The sequence below is a fragment of the Eschrichtius robustus genome, chromosome 1 (genome assembly GCF_028021215.1).
Source record: "Eschrichtius robustus isolate mEscRob2 chromosome 1, mEscRob2.pri, whole genome shotgun sequence".
In the NCBI taxonomy this organism is placed as follows: domain Eukaryota; kingdom Metazoa; phylum Chordata; class Mammalia; order Artiodactyla; family Eschrichtiidae; genus Eschrichtius; species Eschrichtius robustus.
The window spans coordinates 63,621,261-63,638,478 of NC_090824.1; the positions used below are offsets into that span (position 1 = coordinate 63,621,261).

The 17,218-nt window shown below is 38.7% G+C and overlaps 1 protein-coding gene across 3 annotated transcripts in view; it reads right to left on the minus strand.

Moving 5' to 3' along the window:
- Positions 1 to 1,678: 1,678 nt before the first annotated feature.
- LOC137766239 (signal recognition particle subunit SRP54) overlaps positions 1,679 to 17,218 on the minus strand; it is an 85,404-nt gene continuing 69,864 nt past the window's right edge. For 2 of the 3 annotated variants that reach the window (XM_068546195.1, XM_068546188.1), the window contains 3 exons: positions 5,213 to 5,279; positions 4,014 to 4,111; positions 1,679 to 2,380 (listed from right to left, as the gene is read on the minus strand). In XM_068546195.1, coding sequence (XP_068402296.1) covers positions 2,174 to 2,380; positions 4,014 to 4,111; positions 5,213 to 5,279 — 372 coding nt within the window. In that variant the 3' untranslated portion in view covers positions 1,679 to 2,173. The remainder of the gene's footprint in view (positions 2,381 to 4,013; positions 4,112 to 5,212; positions 5,280 to 17,218) is intronic. The other variant, XM_068546205.1, reaches the window with a different exon arrangement.

Here is a 17,218-nt window from a genome sequence, read left to right on the forward strand (position 1 = left end):
AGAATGTTTCAATAAAAAGTATTCAAGTTAGTATTTTACTTTAATTAAAATCATTGTTATAAAAAAAAATTTGTCTACCTTTATTAACCATCACCAGGGTTACATTTTACAAAACTTAACTCCATTTTGTTAAGGACTTTTGTTAGAGAATTTGTTAACTAAGTATAAAGATTCTCAATTATACTGTTTAATTTTTAAGAGATGAAAGAATAGAAGAGGGTAGAATATCATGACTATGATTCAGAAGGACTAGTAACTACTAAAAGGGTTGAAAAGGAAGAAAAAGTGAAAGAGGCTTAAAAATAAGACAAAACCATTTAATGCATTTATGGGAAATTTTATAGTTTGCATAAATAAAAAGTATAAAAATTTAAGGCACAGTGAATAACTATATAAACATTACAAACTAGCCACTGTTGGACAAGTAGAAAAAGTAAAATTCAAGAAATGTAAAACCTTCATTAATCATTATCTTCCTTCTACTACAATCAGAAAAGTTTCTGAGTCAACTCTTAGATCTAGTGCCTCTAGGGAGAGAAGATTCAGATTGCCTTTAGATATGCTTGCCTTTACAGGATAACCAAATAAATATTTGAGCTTGAATATCTTCTCAAATGAAGATAAAAAATTATAGGGAACACATCAGATTAGCATTCTTTAGAGCTACTGGTAAACTATAATTTATGACATTACATAATCTGACAATTAATCCTTTAAGCACTAAATTATATAGTTTATACCCATGACCAAAAAAATCACCATCACATGCCATGAACCACCATACCATGAATCCATGTAACTGAGGATTCCTAATGAAGAATTATCTTTCCTAAATCCTTCAAATTTCAGTTGAAGAACTTAGTGGGCAGATGTTCATGTTCATTGCTAACAGACTTCCATAATAAGCCCACTGTACCTATGTTGTTTCTTTGAAGCTATACAGATATAGTTAAGATTGAAAGCTTAATGCTATTTAGAAGGCTATTAACAACCATTAATCCTAAGAACTCTTTAAGTTTGTGAATAGGTTTTTAAGAGCAGCATATCTGAAATACTCTACATATTTCTCCTTACCCACATTTAGTTATAAATCTAAGTCATACAGATACAAGATTCTGAACACATATAGGAGCATTTTCAAAATTAGTTTCATATTATACTTTTGTAAGGTCTGCTAATGGCACAGTGGGTACAGAGATGGCCAACTGGGTCAGGCAAACCATCCACTGTTGTTGCTTCGAAGTGGTGAATGACAGGTAACTTCATTATGCTACCATTGCACATTGTACAATATTTAACAGTGAGCCCTGGAGGGTTAAGTCTTCATCTGTCCCCCAGTCTTGACCCATAGGAGGCATTCAGGGCTGAAAGAGTGACATAAGCAGCTACTTGACCCATAGGAGGCATTCAGGGCTGAAAGAGTGACATAAGCAGGATGCCATGTGGGTAATCACTAGGTATTACCATTTGAATACAAATACATTAATAAATTCATCCCATAACTAGTGTTTTTAACATTATGTCCAAAGTTATTTACGTTTGAATAACTACTGAAAGAGAAAGTAAGATGAACCTTCATTAAAAAATGGAAACCCATCTTAATATTTGGTGGTGTTATAAACTCAATCACCTTCCCATGAAATAAAGTTAATCCTCAAGGAAAGAAAATTCAAAATGCTTTCATATTGCTCCTTTTATTACACATTCAGTGAACCATCCTTAGAATGAAATGAATGGTTAGATATATAAATGTAAGACATAACGAGAAGATCTAGGGGAAAAATCCTCATTTTAATCTGAGACTACGAATATCAGCTCCAGTTAGCCTTATTCAGCAACTTACCTATTTTTTTTTTCTTACACAAATAACAGACAAGCTTGATAATTTAACTCTTCTTAATTGGTGGTTAGGGTTCTAGAATGTCCTTAACTTTTTTTAAAAGATCATTTTAAAACCAAAGTACTCATTTGACATAGTAAAAGCATAGTACAAATATCCAAATTTCAGATCTGGCTTTTGCTAGATAGAGCCTAAGAATAAAGAAACATTCTTCCCTTTCCAGATAACTTAATATATTATTTAAAATATAAATAACTATTAAGTCCCTTTGAATAGAGAGTGTGAAAGTTCCTGGTATAAAAACTACCTTAGAAGTTTGATAGTCATTTCATTCTACGGAGGGACAGAGACTGGATTTTGTTTGCTCTCCATAATTACTTCACAATCTCCCTCCATTTCAAAATTGAGATTCACAAATGAACTGGATACAAGTGTTTCTGGTTGATCTGACTGAACAATGGAATCAGCCTGCAGCTTATTTTGCTGGTATTGTCTTTCTGCTTCTTCAGACATCCTGTTTTCTTCTTCTTCTTCTTCTTCCTAAAAGGAGGAAATATCAAGAATAGTTGAAATATAAATGTCCAAAAGGAATAGTATTTTTCTCCCACTTTCAGCTGCTTATGCCTTTTTTTTAACCAAAACATTAGTGTCATGTCCAATTCAGTTTCATCCAATTAAGACAAGACATACTTCCCCTTCCCCTGTTTCCAAATTGAAAACTATTGTATGAAGTATATGTAGTGAAGCTATTTTTAAAACACAGTATAGCACTGCTTAGCTATATGAGACCTGAATTAACTTTGACATGGGCTGGATCTCTTCAGGTTAATTCTAATCTAAATAAAAAATTAGCTAATACTGTATCACTACAGTTACAGGGTGTCAGCCTATTCAGTGGAATAGGGTGGTCTATTCACTTAAGTGGTATAGCATGATTAGTGTTCCCATAAGCACCTAGTAGACAGATAAGGCAGTCCCTGCCCTCAAGAAGTTTACAATCTAGGAAGGAAGTTAAGACATTTAAGAAGAGTATTAAAACAGAAAGGAATAACCACTATAGAGATTTAGAGAGTAAATAACTTCTAGTTCCAGAACTACTAAATTGATGGAGGAAATGGTGGCATTTGCATTGGTCCCTGTAGTACGGTGAGTCAGTACAGAGTGAGTAACCTGTCAGGATGATTAATCTAGAGATTGCCTGAGAGTGAAGGAGAAAGACCATTTAGGAGACTATCACAATAGTCCAGATGAGGTAATGAGGCTCTAAACAAGGCTGGTAGAGTTAAAAACACTCATTTGTTATAAAACATTCTTGGAACCACATAACAAATAGTCAGCTGAGCTGAGCTTTCTAGATTCATGCCTCTACATCGTAGCTTTACCTGAATTGCCCTCCTTGTTTGCTTGAAGGAGAGTAATGAAAGATTCTAATATTTATTTCAAGCTCACCAATATATACTCGGTGCTGCCCTAAGCATTTTACATATTAACTCATTTAATCCTTAGAGCAACCCTGAGCATGGATGCTGCAATTTTCCTCATTACAAAGATGAGGAAACTGCAGCTTATACAGGTTAAGTATCTTGCCCAAGGTTACAAAGTTAGAAGTGGCAGAGCACGTGGTTCTCGAGCCCACACTCTTAAATGCTAAAGCTTTCTCACTCTTTAAAGCTAAACTCATTTCACCCTCACCCTAAGACCTCACGACATCTGCACACAAAATTGCCTCATATCTTTGTGCCTTAACAACTGGCACTTACACATTTCTAGTACTGGTCATTTCCTGTGCAGCAAACCCATTCCACTTCTCCCACATCCAGTCTATGTGTCCTAAGTACAGAGACCAGGTCTTGTTTCCTCATCTTAAATTTGGAATAATAATTCAAAGAGAGGTGTGTGAAGATTAAATTAAATAACATATCTAAGGCACCTCTCACAGCACCTAGCACATGAAATCTAGCTTAATTGTGCACATAGATCGTAGGGGAATTTCAGTATTAAAAAATTCTAAAATGTATGCTAATTTGATAAAGAAATTAATGACTCGAGAATGAAACGCCTAGTATAAGGGAGCTATCTTTGGGGCAGCTAGAGGATACATGTCTTCATTACACAACCCATGAAGTCCACAGCAAACCAAACTGAATCAAGAAAATGTAAAAAGGAGACACACCTCCTTCTTCATCCGGTAATACTCATCAATGGCATACTGGTATTTTGGGGTGCTGATGCCCAAAACAGATGCAATCTTTTCTCCAAGAAAGTCACACACTAAAAATACAAAAGTTAAATGGCTTACATAATTCCATAAACATTTCTTGAGCCCTTTCTATGTGCAAAGCACTGTACGAATACAAAAGTTACAGTCCCCACCCTCGGGGAGATAATGAACATTCAGTACATCTCCTTTGTCTATCTTCCTTGATTTCCCCAAGAAGCACTAGTGGCTCCTTCTGGGCTCCCAATAACACTGCTCATACCTCTTACTATAACACTTATCACCAGGTGTCATAATTATCTGTTAGATGTCTATTTCTTCAAGAAAAATGTATACTCTCAGAGGGCTGGGATATCACTGGGCTGGGAGAAAGGAATGGATTATACTATAGCACTCACTGAGTGCCTGCCACATGCCAGGCACTATGAAAGGTTAGACTCAAAGAAGTTGAAGAACTGGCCCAAGCGGACAAAGCAGAGCCAAAATTCAATCCAGGTCTGAATGTAAAGCTCATGTTCTTTTCATAACACTAGACTGTCTAGCATATATTGAGTGCTCAGTAAATGTTTGTTGAATGAATTACTATTCACATTTAGATCTAATGAAAGGCATAAAGTAATAGAAGCTATGGGGGAGTTAAAATGGGAAGCAGAGGAAAGCTTTATGATTTAAAACGCATATTTAAAGTTAGCACGATTAAGTCATAAGCTGATAATTCATTTCCTTCAAATATGACTTAGTTATATCTCAACTTAAGAAATGAAATATTAATCAAATAAAACATAAATGAATTATAACTACAGGCTTTAGAATAAGCAGTTAGAATGAGAACAATATCAGGGAATCAAATGGCAAAATAGCCAAATAACTGCTAACAGGAAAGTTTCAAGAACATGAAAATTGTATCTAAATTAATATAGCTATTTTTTAGTCCTTTTTTTAAAGCATATCCAGAAGCTAAAAAATGTTTTAAGATAAAGTACAAGTTAGATTAATATCTTCCAATGTGAGCTAGCTAGCTAGCTAGTTGCTGAGAAGGGAGTGACTAACTCCCAATTGTTTCTCCTTCAATTTTGAAACACCCTATTTAGCAAAGCTCCTGTTCTGGGAGCATATTATAGTGGTTATACAATATTCAAACAAAAAAGTAATACCTGAGAGGGTTGATGTGGCAGCACGAAGCATGTAAAACCATAAGTAGGGGCCCCAGGTAAGTTTTGTCTGCAACAAGAGGTTAGGTTAGCGACATTCATACCTAAATTCATTCTATACATTTAGGCCAGAAAGAAGTAGTCAAATACTTGGTGGGCACTTAGAATATTCTATAGATGATACTATAAACAGAGTACAATCCAATAAAAAAATTAAAAGCTTTGTAGAGAGAATGTCACAAAGACATTTTACATTCACCCATACAACTATCACCACCTTAAGTCCACAGAATAACCAAAAAAAGCAGCAGGCACTGAAATGGAGTTGGTTAAGTCATAACCTTAATTATTTATGAGTTATCCAGAGCCTTCCTTTCTCCTGTCTTGTTGCTTTTTTGTCTTCATTGTTCAAAAGCACATCAGAGAGTGTGTACAGTCAATGGAAAGGGATCTAAGAAATCATAAAGTACAACACACATATGATTTAGTGGGGAAATTAAGGTTCAGAGAAATTAAACAGATTAAGGGCATATTAAATGAACTTTTAATGGTGAGAAAATAAGTAACCAGTAAGTGGCAAGATGAGGTTTTTTGTTGCTGTTCCTTCAAGGATTAAAAAGGGACTAGAGCATATAACCCAAGAAAAGTTTAGTATCTATTTGGTAGGCTAGGACCACTGGCAGAATGCAATCTACACTACACACCTGCATAGTTAACCTTGGTAATTCCATAGAATACTTTTGTGAAGCTTGCCACATAGATGACAGTTTGCCTCTGTGGATGAAATCAGTAATAGGAGCATGATTCATCATACCAATATTTTTGTTTATGAAAAGAAAACATAGTATAGAGCCTACAATCAATCAAACACATTAGTAATTATTTGAATATTGGTTCCAGGGAGAGAAGGAAAAGATAAACCTGTCCATAATCTTCTTAGATAAGATATGCTGATGATTATAAGGGCGTTAAAAAAGCAAATACAAGAGTATCTGTAAGACTGAAAACTGTAGACACTGGAAATGACTCTTTTTTCTCTATTGGTGAAATGGAAGTATCTTCCTTCTCCGCTGTCTAAAGCTAACGAAGTTGCCAATTTCGGTGTTATTTCCTTTCTTGCTGGTTAAGGAAAATTTTTCACCTCAGGGTTTTCAAAGTCATTTTGAGTGGCCACTGTCTGTCTTATCAACTTCTTATGCAAATTAATTTAAAAATAAAGTTCTATATTTTAAATATTTTTTTAAAAAGGAACATCTGTAAGACTGGGCAGATGGGCTAAAGCAGAGAGGAGTAAACATGTAACATAGTCTTTCAATGAAAAGTAGGTATATCAATTCCTGTGATAACATTTCTGAAAAGACACAAAAGTAAGGTAGCTCCTTAGTCTCTCTTTACACAAGAATGGATGTCCAAGCAAACAAATACATTCAAGAAAACACTGTATATTTCTGACTCCCTGATAAAAATCTGCTATATCTTCTACATTCAGAGCAGGAGGCATCTCTTAGGTGGGGATAAGGGTTAGTTTAGGGGCTCTGTTTAAGATGCTCTGACTTTAGTGTTTACTTTTTTTTTTTTAACAGCAAATGGGACAGTACAGAAACATAGGGAATGGAAGCAATTTCTATAACACATAATAAGTGATAAGGCCAAGAAACTACTTAGAAAAGGACTCAGCATGCTTTTGGAGAAAAGCATGCATTTCTCAGTGGACCAATTCTCCTGGGGTTGTTTCTAGAGAGAACAATTGCTAATATCCAGGCAGCGACTACCAAAGAGTCAAACCTGCTCCAGAGCTGAGACACTGGATAAGGATTCAGGAATACCATCTATCATTATCACACAGAGTTATACAGAATGAATGGATAGGGCCCTTTGTGCAGACACTGACCCACAGTCTACACTGGAACCCTGCCACCACTGCCAGCATCACTACCGCCACCACCATCCCAGTAACAGAACTGGGACAAGATCTTGAGTCTTTAAGACTTCCAATTTATGAGTGCAAACTCAAGTAGATTCATCTCTTTCTTCAAAAATTTAATTATCTATTTCTTCCTGCATAATTTTCCATCTCTTCCTTAATAAAGAACTATTAAGACTTGCTATCTTTTGTTTTGAAACAACTTATTTTTAAATTATAAAAGCAAGCAGTATTATTATATTTGCTCATTTATTGCAAAACACTTACAAAATGGAAAAAGTATAAAGAAAATTTAAGTCACCCATTTTTCCACCATCCATAGATAATTATCATTAACATCTTAGTATATTTTTCCCAGTCTTTTCCTAAGCATACATGTGTTTTACAACATTGCTATACTTTTTCTATCCTGCTGTTTTTCCCATTTACTATATTGAAAATATTAAGCATATTTCCCAAATGCTTAAATTCCTAAGGGTGGAATAACTAGGCCAAAAATTTAATCATTTGGAAAGCTCTCCCTTCACAATGCAAAACTTCACACCAGAAAATTTACCAATAAATATTCAGCAGTAATGTATGAGATTGTCCATTCCCTTGTACCCTCATTACAGTATATTGTTCTTTTCCTTTTTAAAAATTTGATAGGCAAAAATGAGCCCAGGTAATTTTGAGTTCTGACTATATTAAGAAAGGCATCAGTCCATTTATATAGGTAACAGTTTTGTGCATAATCTAAGTTTTTAATATGTATAGTTAGATACACACATATACACATATTTAAGGAACCCTAAGTGAAACTAAATCAATGGTTAAATGAATTACTGGAAATATGTTTACTCTTAACGTTCATCTAAGATAAAATCTAAGGAAAACAATTATAAGATTGTAAAAAGATCTAGGTCTCCATTTCTTACGTTCTATCAAGTATCATATGCCAGGAGTATTATTCTTTCATTTATTTATTTATTTATTTTTGACGGCATTGGGTCTTTGTTGCTGCGCGTGGGCTTTCTCTAGTTGCGGCGAGCCGGGGGCTGCTCTTCATTGTGGTGCACAGGCTTCTCATTGTGGTGGCTTCTCTTGTTGCGGAGCATGGGCTCTAGGCACGTGGGCTTCAGTAGTTGTGGCTCGTGGGCTCAGTAGTTCTGGCTCGCGGGTTCTAGAGCGCAGGCTCAGTAGTTGTGGTGCACGGGCTTAGTTGCTCCATTGCATGTGGGATCTTCCCAGACCAGGGCTCGAACCCGTGTCCTCTGCATTGGCAGGCGGATTCTTAACCACTGCACCACCAGGGAAGTCCCAGGAGTATTATTCTTAAATCTTTATTTTAGATATCAGGGTTTTTCTTTAATTGGGTCTGTTCTACATATCTACTATGTAAATATACAACAATACCTTTTCCAAATTCCTTTGTCCTATCAGATTTATGATGCATTAGAAGCAAATCGAAATTGCAAAGTCTGCTTTTCACATTGTGATGCTAGGTTTGCCTTTAGTTATAAACAGCTGCTAGGATGATTACTATTTTTAAAAAAAGACAAGTGTTGGTGAGTATGTAAAGAAATTAGAACACTTGGACGCTGTTGGTGGGAATGTAAAATGGTGCAGCCATTATGGAAAACAGTAGGGCGGTTCCTCAAAAAATAAAAAATACAAACACCAAATGATCCAGCAATTCCACTTCTGGGTATTTATCCAAAAGAACTGAAATTAAAATCTTGAAGAGGTATTTCCACTCTCTTGTTAGTGGCAGCATTATTTACAGTAGCCAAGATATGGAAACAACCTAAGTGTCCCCATTAAAGAGGAAAAACACTATCTGCAAGTTTGCTTTACGACCAGAAGTCTACATTAGACTACAGCATTTAAAAAAATGATGACTCACATTAACATGTGCATGCATAAGTAATAAACCAAACGAAGATATTTAGAGTTCAGGCAGCAATTAAAAATATCCAAAAAATGAATTGTATCTCTTTTAGCAAAAGATTTAAGTAATTGTTATTTTTTGGTCTTGGTTAACTTAGCCAACATAGATAGTCCTATTTGCTAATTATAAATTCTTCATGAATGGTACCAGATTTTTTTCTGAAAATTTTATTTAGAAGTCAAGTATAATGTCAGCTCTCAGCTTCCAACTAAGTTTATAACATAAGCTTCCTATTGGCAGTATTTATATACACACACACACACACACACACACACACACACACACATATATGGTATTAGTATATAATAGCAGCTACTCGTTGCCTAAAAAAATCACTAGGAGACACAATTACCACCAAGGAAAATATAACTTTAAAACTTCAAAATGGATATTTCAGGAATGAAGCCAAACAAGTTAATTTCATAAACTTTCAAATGATTCTTGAATAAGAAATGTAGGGAAAATTGTTAAATTAGTCATGGGTTTTCAAATTCCAATAGAGTTCTAAAATTACCTTTTGAGCAAGATTCCTTGTGCTACCTACTATATTTGCTTTGTTATCTAATACTACCTTACATGTATATAGTTCTTAGTCATTTTTCAATGAGTATTCATATATACTATCTTTTTAATCTTCAAAAACAATTCTTAATATAGATGAGACAAAGGTTATCTTTTTTTTAATAGTTGTGAAACCTGAAGTGCAGTGGGATTAAGTCTTTGTCACAGGGAGGTGACTACTCCAGGACTAAGCCAGAACTGAAACCAGCTCTGACTATGTATGCTGCCTCCCAGCGAAGGAAACAGACAGGTTTCTTATCACCCAGGTTTCCTGTCTTAGTCTAGGCCTAAAAATTCAAATAAATTCGAATGACAACATACTATATACAAGGTAATTAACTATTAAAAAAAAGAGTGGATATAGACTTACAGCACAACAGCAGGAGGAACTCTGTGGACCCACTACCCAGTGAAACTAGTGAAAATTATTTAAAATAAACATTTAAACCCTCTGGAAATGGTCCTAAGGATATACTACAAATGAAAAAACATCTATTCAAGAAAATAAATAAAAATTTGACAAGAAAATGAGAGTATGAAGTAAGCGAACCAAGACCATTGGCCTTCCCAGCAAAGTGAAGTGGAAATTCACTGCCAGACTGGTACAGCTAAGAACACAGGGCTCCTTCTACCCCCAGCTTCCAAGTGGAGGGCTTTCCTCCCAGGAGGAACAGGACATCAATCAGCATTTCTCAACCTGCCCACAAGCTACCCATTACTGAGACTAACTTCCAGGTGAGTGCAGGTGACAGGTGAGGGCTCCCTCCTTCCATCAGCCCCCCACTAACATAATGGAGGCTCTACCGTGAGCATGGTGCCACTGAGAATACTGGCACACTGATCGCCCTTACCCCAGTTCCTAAGACAGTGGTTGCATGCCAGAAGAGGTGAGCCAAGACCTAAGGCTTCTGTTCCCAACCCCAACCGAGCACTCGGCTGCTAAAGTAGGGGTGTCACAGAGAAATGCACTACTATCCCGACCCCCCAATTTCAGAGATCTGGCTAAAAGATTTTGCCCAGGAGGAAAAAGTAGGCCATAAGACCGCTAGCTCCTAATTTCTTCCCATGTGAACTGACTTCATTTGCAACAGAAGTGGAAAAGTCCAAGCTTAAGGGTACTCTCAAAATCAGTGGAGATTTTGGTAAAAGGTACTTGGGAAGAAATTCTTAGACTCTATGAAGATACAGGCTCAACTATAGCTCAGCTAGTTTGAAGCAGAAAACAGCAAGTGGGGAGGAGACAGACTTCACTAAAATAACTCATCAAGTCACTAGACAAATGGGCAAATAACAAAATCAAGCCCCTGGGAGGTGAGGGTTAGGGGGAAAGCAGAGGGCAGCACCCAGAGTTGCTACAATATATTATCTAAAATGTCCAGTTATTCAAACAAATAATTATGAGACACGCAAAGAAGACAGGAAAGCATGACCCGTACACTAGAAAAAAAAGCAGACAACAGAAGCTACTTGTGAGAGTGACCAGATGTTGGATTTAACAGAAAAAACTCAAAGTAGCCTTTATAAGTATGTTCAAAGAATTAAGGAAACCATAGTTAAAGAAAAACAGGAAGGTATGGTAACAGTGTTGCATCAAATTTAGAATATCAATTAAGAGAAATCATAAAATAGAACCAAATAGAAATTCTGGTGTTGAAATAGTATAATAACTGAAATGAAAATTTCAATTGAGTGGCTCAACAGAACAAAAACTAACAGAAATGAGGGGAGAAATAGACAATTCAACAATAATAGTTGGAGACTTCAATACCCCATTTTCAATAATGAATAGGGCAACCAGGTAGAAGATCAACAAGGAAACAGAAGACAAACAACACTATAAACCAACCAGACCTATTAGACATCTATAGAATACTCTACCTAACAACAGAATATACACTAGTCTCAAGCACATATGGAACATTCTCCAAGACAGACCATTTGCTAGGACACAAAAGAAACCTCAGGGACTTTCCTGGTGGTCCAGTGGTAAAGAATCCGCCTTCGAATGCCGTGGACACAGGTTTGATCCCTGGTCAGGGAACTAAGATCCCACATACCATGGGGCAACTAAGCCCATGCGCCACAACTACTGAGCCCCTGCACCTCAACTAAAGAGCCCACGTGCTGCAAACTACAGAGCCCAAGCACTCTGGAGCCCGCACGCCACGACTGGAGAGAGAAATTCGCACACCACAACTAGAGAGAAGCCTGCGCACCACAACGAAGATCCCGCGTGCCACAACTAGGACCCAATGCAGCCAAATAAATAAATAATAAATATTAAAAAAAGAAAAAAGAAACCTCAATAAATTTAAAAGGACACAAATAATATAAAGTATGTTCTCAAACCATAATGGAGTGAAATTAGAAATCAATAACAGAAAAAAAATGTGGGAAACTCACAAATATGTGAGAAGTAAACAACATACTCAAATTACCAACAAGTCAAAGAAAAAAAAGGGAAAAGAGAAAATACTTCGAGATGAATGAAAACGAAGATGTAACATATAAAAACTTATGAGATGTAACTAAAGCAATGCTTAAGGGAAATTCATAGCTAATTAAGAAATAAGAAAGATAACCCAACCTTCCACCTCAAGACAGTGGGAAAAGAAGTGCAAATGAGACCTAAAGCAAGCAGAAGCATAGAAATAATAAAGACTAGAATGGACATTGATGAGATGGAGAAAAGAAAAAGAAAAATCAATGAAACCAAAAGCTGGTTCTTGGAAAAGATCAACAATATTGATTAACCTTTAGCTAGACTGAAGAGGAAAATAAAAAGGATTATAAAGGAATACTATGAATAACTTAATAATAAATTAGATAACTTAGGGGTAAGGAATTTAGAGTTACAAACTACTGTGTATAAAAGAAATAAGTTACAAGGATATACAGTACAACACAGGGAGTATAGCCAAAATTTTATAATAACTATAAGTGGAATATAACCTTTAAAAATTGTGAACCAGGGGGAGGAGAGAAGATGGCGGAAGAGTAAGACGCGGAGATCACCTTCCTTCCCACAGATACAGTAGAAATACATCTACACGTGGAACTGCTCCTACAGAACACCCACTGAACGCTGGCAGAAAACGTCAGACCTCCAAAAAGGCAAGAAACTCCCCCCGTACTTGGGTAGGGCAAAAGAAAAAAGAAATAACAGAGACAAAAGAATAGGGACGGCACCTGCACCAGTGGGAGGGAGCTGTGAAGGAGGAAAGATTTCCACGCACTAGGAACCCCTTCGCAGGCAGAGACTGCGGGTGGCAGAGGGGGGAAGCTTCGGAGCCACGGAGGAGAGCGCAGCCACAGGGGTGCGGAGGGCAAAGCGGAGAGATTCCCGCAAGGAGGATCAGTGCCGACCAGCACTCACCAGCCCGAGAGGCTTGTCTGCTCCCCCGCCGGGGTGGGCGGGGCTGGGAGCTGAGGCTCGGGCTTCGGAGGTCTGATCGCAGGGAGAGGACTGGGGTTGGCGGCGTGAACACAGCCTGAAGGGGTTAGTGCACCACAGCTAGCCGGGAGGGAGCCCGGGAAAAAGTCTGCAGCTGCCGAAGAGGCAAGAGACTTTTTCTTCCCTCTTCGTTTCCTGGTGCGCGAGGAGAGGGGATTCAGAGCGCCGCCTAAACGAACTTCAGAGACTGGCGCGAGCCGCAGCTATCAGCGGGGACGCCACAGCAACGGGGCGCAGAGGGAAAAATGGAGAGATTCCCGCACAGAGGCTCGGCGCCGAGGAGCGCTCACCAGCCCGAGAGGCTTGTCTGCTCACCCGCCGGGGCGGGCGGGGCTGGGAGCTGAGGCTCGGGTTTCGGAGGTCAGACCCCAGGGAGAGGACTGGGGTTGGCTGCGTGAACACAGCCTGAAGGGGTTAGCGCACCACAGCTGGCTGGGAGGGAGACCGGGAAAAGGTCTGCAGCTGCCGAAGAGGCAAGAGACATTTTCTTGCCTCTTTGTTTCGCTGCGCGCAAGGAGAGGGGATTCAGAGCGCCGCCTAAACGAACTCCAGAGAAGGGCGCAAGCCGCGGCGATCAGCGCGGACCCCAGAGACGGGCGTGAGACGCTGGGGCTGCTGCTGCCGCCTCCAAAAAGCCTGTGTGTGAGCACAGGTCACTCTCCACACCGCCCCTCCCGGTAGCCTGTGCAGCCCGCCACTGCCAGGGTCCCGTGATCCGGGGACAACTTCCCCGGGAGAACGCACGGCGCGCCTCAGGCTGGTGCAACATCACGCAGGCCTCTGACGCCGCAGGCGCGCCCCGCCTCCTCTGTACCCCTCCCTCCCCGCGGCCTGAGTGAGCCAGCGCCCCCGAAGCAGCTGCTCCTTTAACCCCGTTCTGTCTGGGCAGGGAATAGACGCCCTCAGGCGACCTACACGCAGAGGCGGGTCCAAATCCAAAGCTGATCCCCAGGAGCTGTGCGAACAGAGAAGAGAAGGGGAAATCGCTCCCAGCAGCCTCAGAAGCAGCGGATTAAAACTCCACAAACAACTTGATGTGCCTGCATCTGTTGAATACCTGAATAGACAACGAATCATCCCAAATTCAGGAGGTGGACTTTGGGAGCAGGATATATTAATTTTTCCCCTTTTCCTTTTTTTTGTGAGTGTATATGTATATGCTTCTGGGTGAGATTTTGTCTGTATAGCTTTGCTTTACAATAGCTTTATTTTACTTCACTATATTATAGCCTCTTTCTTTCTTTCTTTCTATTTTTTCTCCCTTTTACTCTGAGCCGCGTGGACGAAAGGCTCTTGGTGCTCCAGCCAGGCATCAGGCCCGTACCTCTGAGGTGGGAGAGCCAACTTCAGGACACTGGTCCACAAGAGACCTCCCAGCTCCACGTAATACCAAACGGCAAAAATCTCTCAGAGATCTCCATCTCAACATCAAGACCCAGCATCACTCAATGACCAGCAAGCTACAGTGCTGAACACCCTATGCCAAACAACTAGCAAGACAGGAACACAGCCCCATCCATTAGCAGAGAGGCTGCCTAAAATCATAATAAGGCCACAGACACCCCAAAATACACCACCAGACGTGGACGTGCCCACCAGAAAGACAAGATCCAGCCTCATCCACCAGAGCTCAGGCACTAGTTCCCTACACCAGGAAGCCTACACAACCCACTGAACCAACCTTAGCCACTGGGGACGGATACCAAAAACAACGGGAACTACAAACCTGCAGTCTGTGAAAAGGAGACCCCAAACACAGTAAGATAAGCAAAATGAGACGACAGAAAAACACACAGCAGATGAAGGAACAGGGTCAAAACACACCAGACTTAACAAATGAAGAGGAAATAGGTAGTCTACCTGAAAAAGAATTCAGAATAATGACAGTAAGGATGATCCAAAATCTTGGAAATAGAATAGACAAAATGCAAGAAACATTTAACAAGGACATAGAAGAACTAAAGAGGAACCAAGCAATGATGAAAAACACAATAAATGAAATTAAAAATACTCTAGATGGGATCAATAGCAGAATAACTGAGGCAGAAGAAAGGATAAGTGACCTGGAAGATAAAATGGTGGAAATAACTACTACAGAGCAGGATAAAGAAATAAGAATGAAAAGAACTGAGGACAGTCTCAGAGACCTCTGGGACAACATTAAACGCACCAACATTCGAATTATAGGGGTCCCAGAAGAAGAAGAGAAAAAGAAAGGGACTGAGAAAATATTTGAAGAGATTATAGTTGAAAACTTCCCTAATATGGGAAAGGAAATAGTTAATCAAGTCCTGGAAGCACAGAGAGTCCCATACAGGATAAACCCAAGGAGAAACACGCCAAGACACATATTAATCAAACTGTCAAAAATTAAATCTAAGGAAAACATATTAAAGGCAGCAAGGGAAAAACAACAAATAACACACAAGGGAATCCCCATAAGGTTAACAGCTGATCTTTCAGCAGAAACTCTGCAAGCCAGAAGGGAGTGGCAGGATATACTTAAAGTGATGAAGGAGAAAAATCTACAACCAAGATTACTCTACCCAGCAAGGATCTCATTCAGATTCGATGGAGAAATTAAAACCTTTACAGACAAGCAAAAGCTGAGAGAGTTCAGCATCACCAAACCAGCTTTACAACAAATGCTAAAGGAACTTCTCTAGGCAAGAAACACAAGAGAAGGAAAACACCTACAATAACAAACCCAAAACATTTAAGAAAATGGGAATAGGAACATACATATCGATAATTACCTTGAATGTAAATGGATTAAATGCTCCCACCAAAAGACACAGGCTGGCTGAATGGATACAAAAACAAGACCCATATATATGCTGTCTACAAGAGACCCACTTCAGACCTAGAGACACATACAGACTGAAAGTGAGGGGATGGAAAAAGATATTCCATGCAAATGGAAATCAAAAGAAAGCTGGAGTAGCAATTCTCATATCAGACAAAATAGACTTTAAAATAAAGACTATTACAAGAGACAAAGAAGGACACTATATAATGATCAAGGGGTCGATCCAAGAGGAAGCTATAACAATTGTAAATATTTATGCACCCAACATAGGAGCACCTCAATACATAAGGCAAATACTAACAGCCATAAAAGGGGAAATCGACAGCAACACAATCATAGTAGGGGACTTTAACACCCCACTTTCACCAATGGACAGATCATCCAAAATGAAAATAAATAAGGAAACACAAGCTTTAAATGATACATTAAACAAGATGGACTTAATTGATATTTATAGGACAATCCACCCAAAAACAACAGAATACACATTTTTCTCAAGTGCTCATGGAACATTCTCCAGGATAGATCATATCTTGGGTCACAAATCAAGCCTTGGTAAATTTAAGAAAATTGATATCGTATCAAGTATCTTTTCCGACCACAACGCTATGAGACTAGATATCAATTACAGGAAAAGATCTGTAAAAAATACAAACACATGGAGGCTACACAATACATTACTTAATAACGAAGTGATTACTGAAGAAATCAAAGGGGAAATCAAAAAATACCTAGAAACAAATGACAATGGAGATACGACGACCCAAAACCTATGGGACGCAGCAAAAGCAGTGCTAAGAGGGAAGTTTATAGCAATACAAGCCTACCTCAAGAAACAGGAAACATCTCAAATAAACAACCTAACCTTGCACCTGAAGCAATTAGAGAAAGAAGAACAAAAAAACCCCAAAGCCAGCAGAAGGAAAGAAATTATAAAGATCAGGTCAGAAATAAATGAAAAAGAAATGAAGGAAACAATAGCAAAAATCAATGAAACTAAAAGCTGGTTCTTTGAGAAGATAAACAAAATTGATAAACCATTAGCCAGACTCATCAAGAGAAAAAGGGAGAAGACTCAGATCAATAGAATTAGAAATGAAAAAGGAGAAGTAACCACTGACACTGCAGAAATACAAAAGATCATGAGAGATTACTACAAGCAACTCTATGCCAATAAAATGGACAACCTGGAAGAAATGGACAGATTCTTAGAAATGCACAAACTGCCGAGACCGAACCAGGAAGAAATAGAAAATATGAACAGACCAATCACAAGCACTGAAATTGAAACTGTGATTAAAAACCTTCCAACAAACAAAAGCCCAGGACCA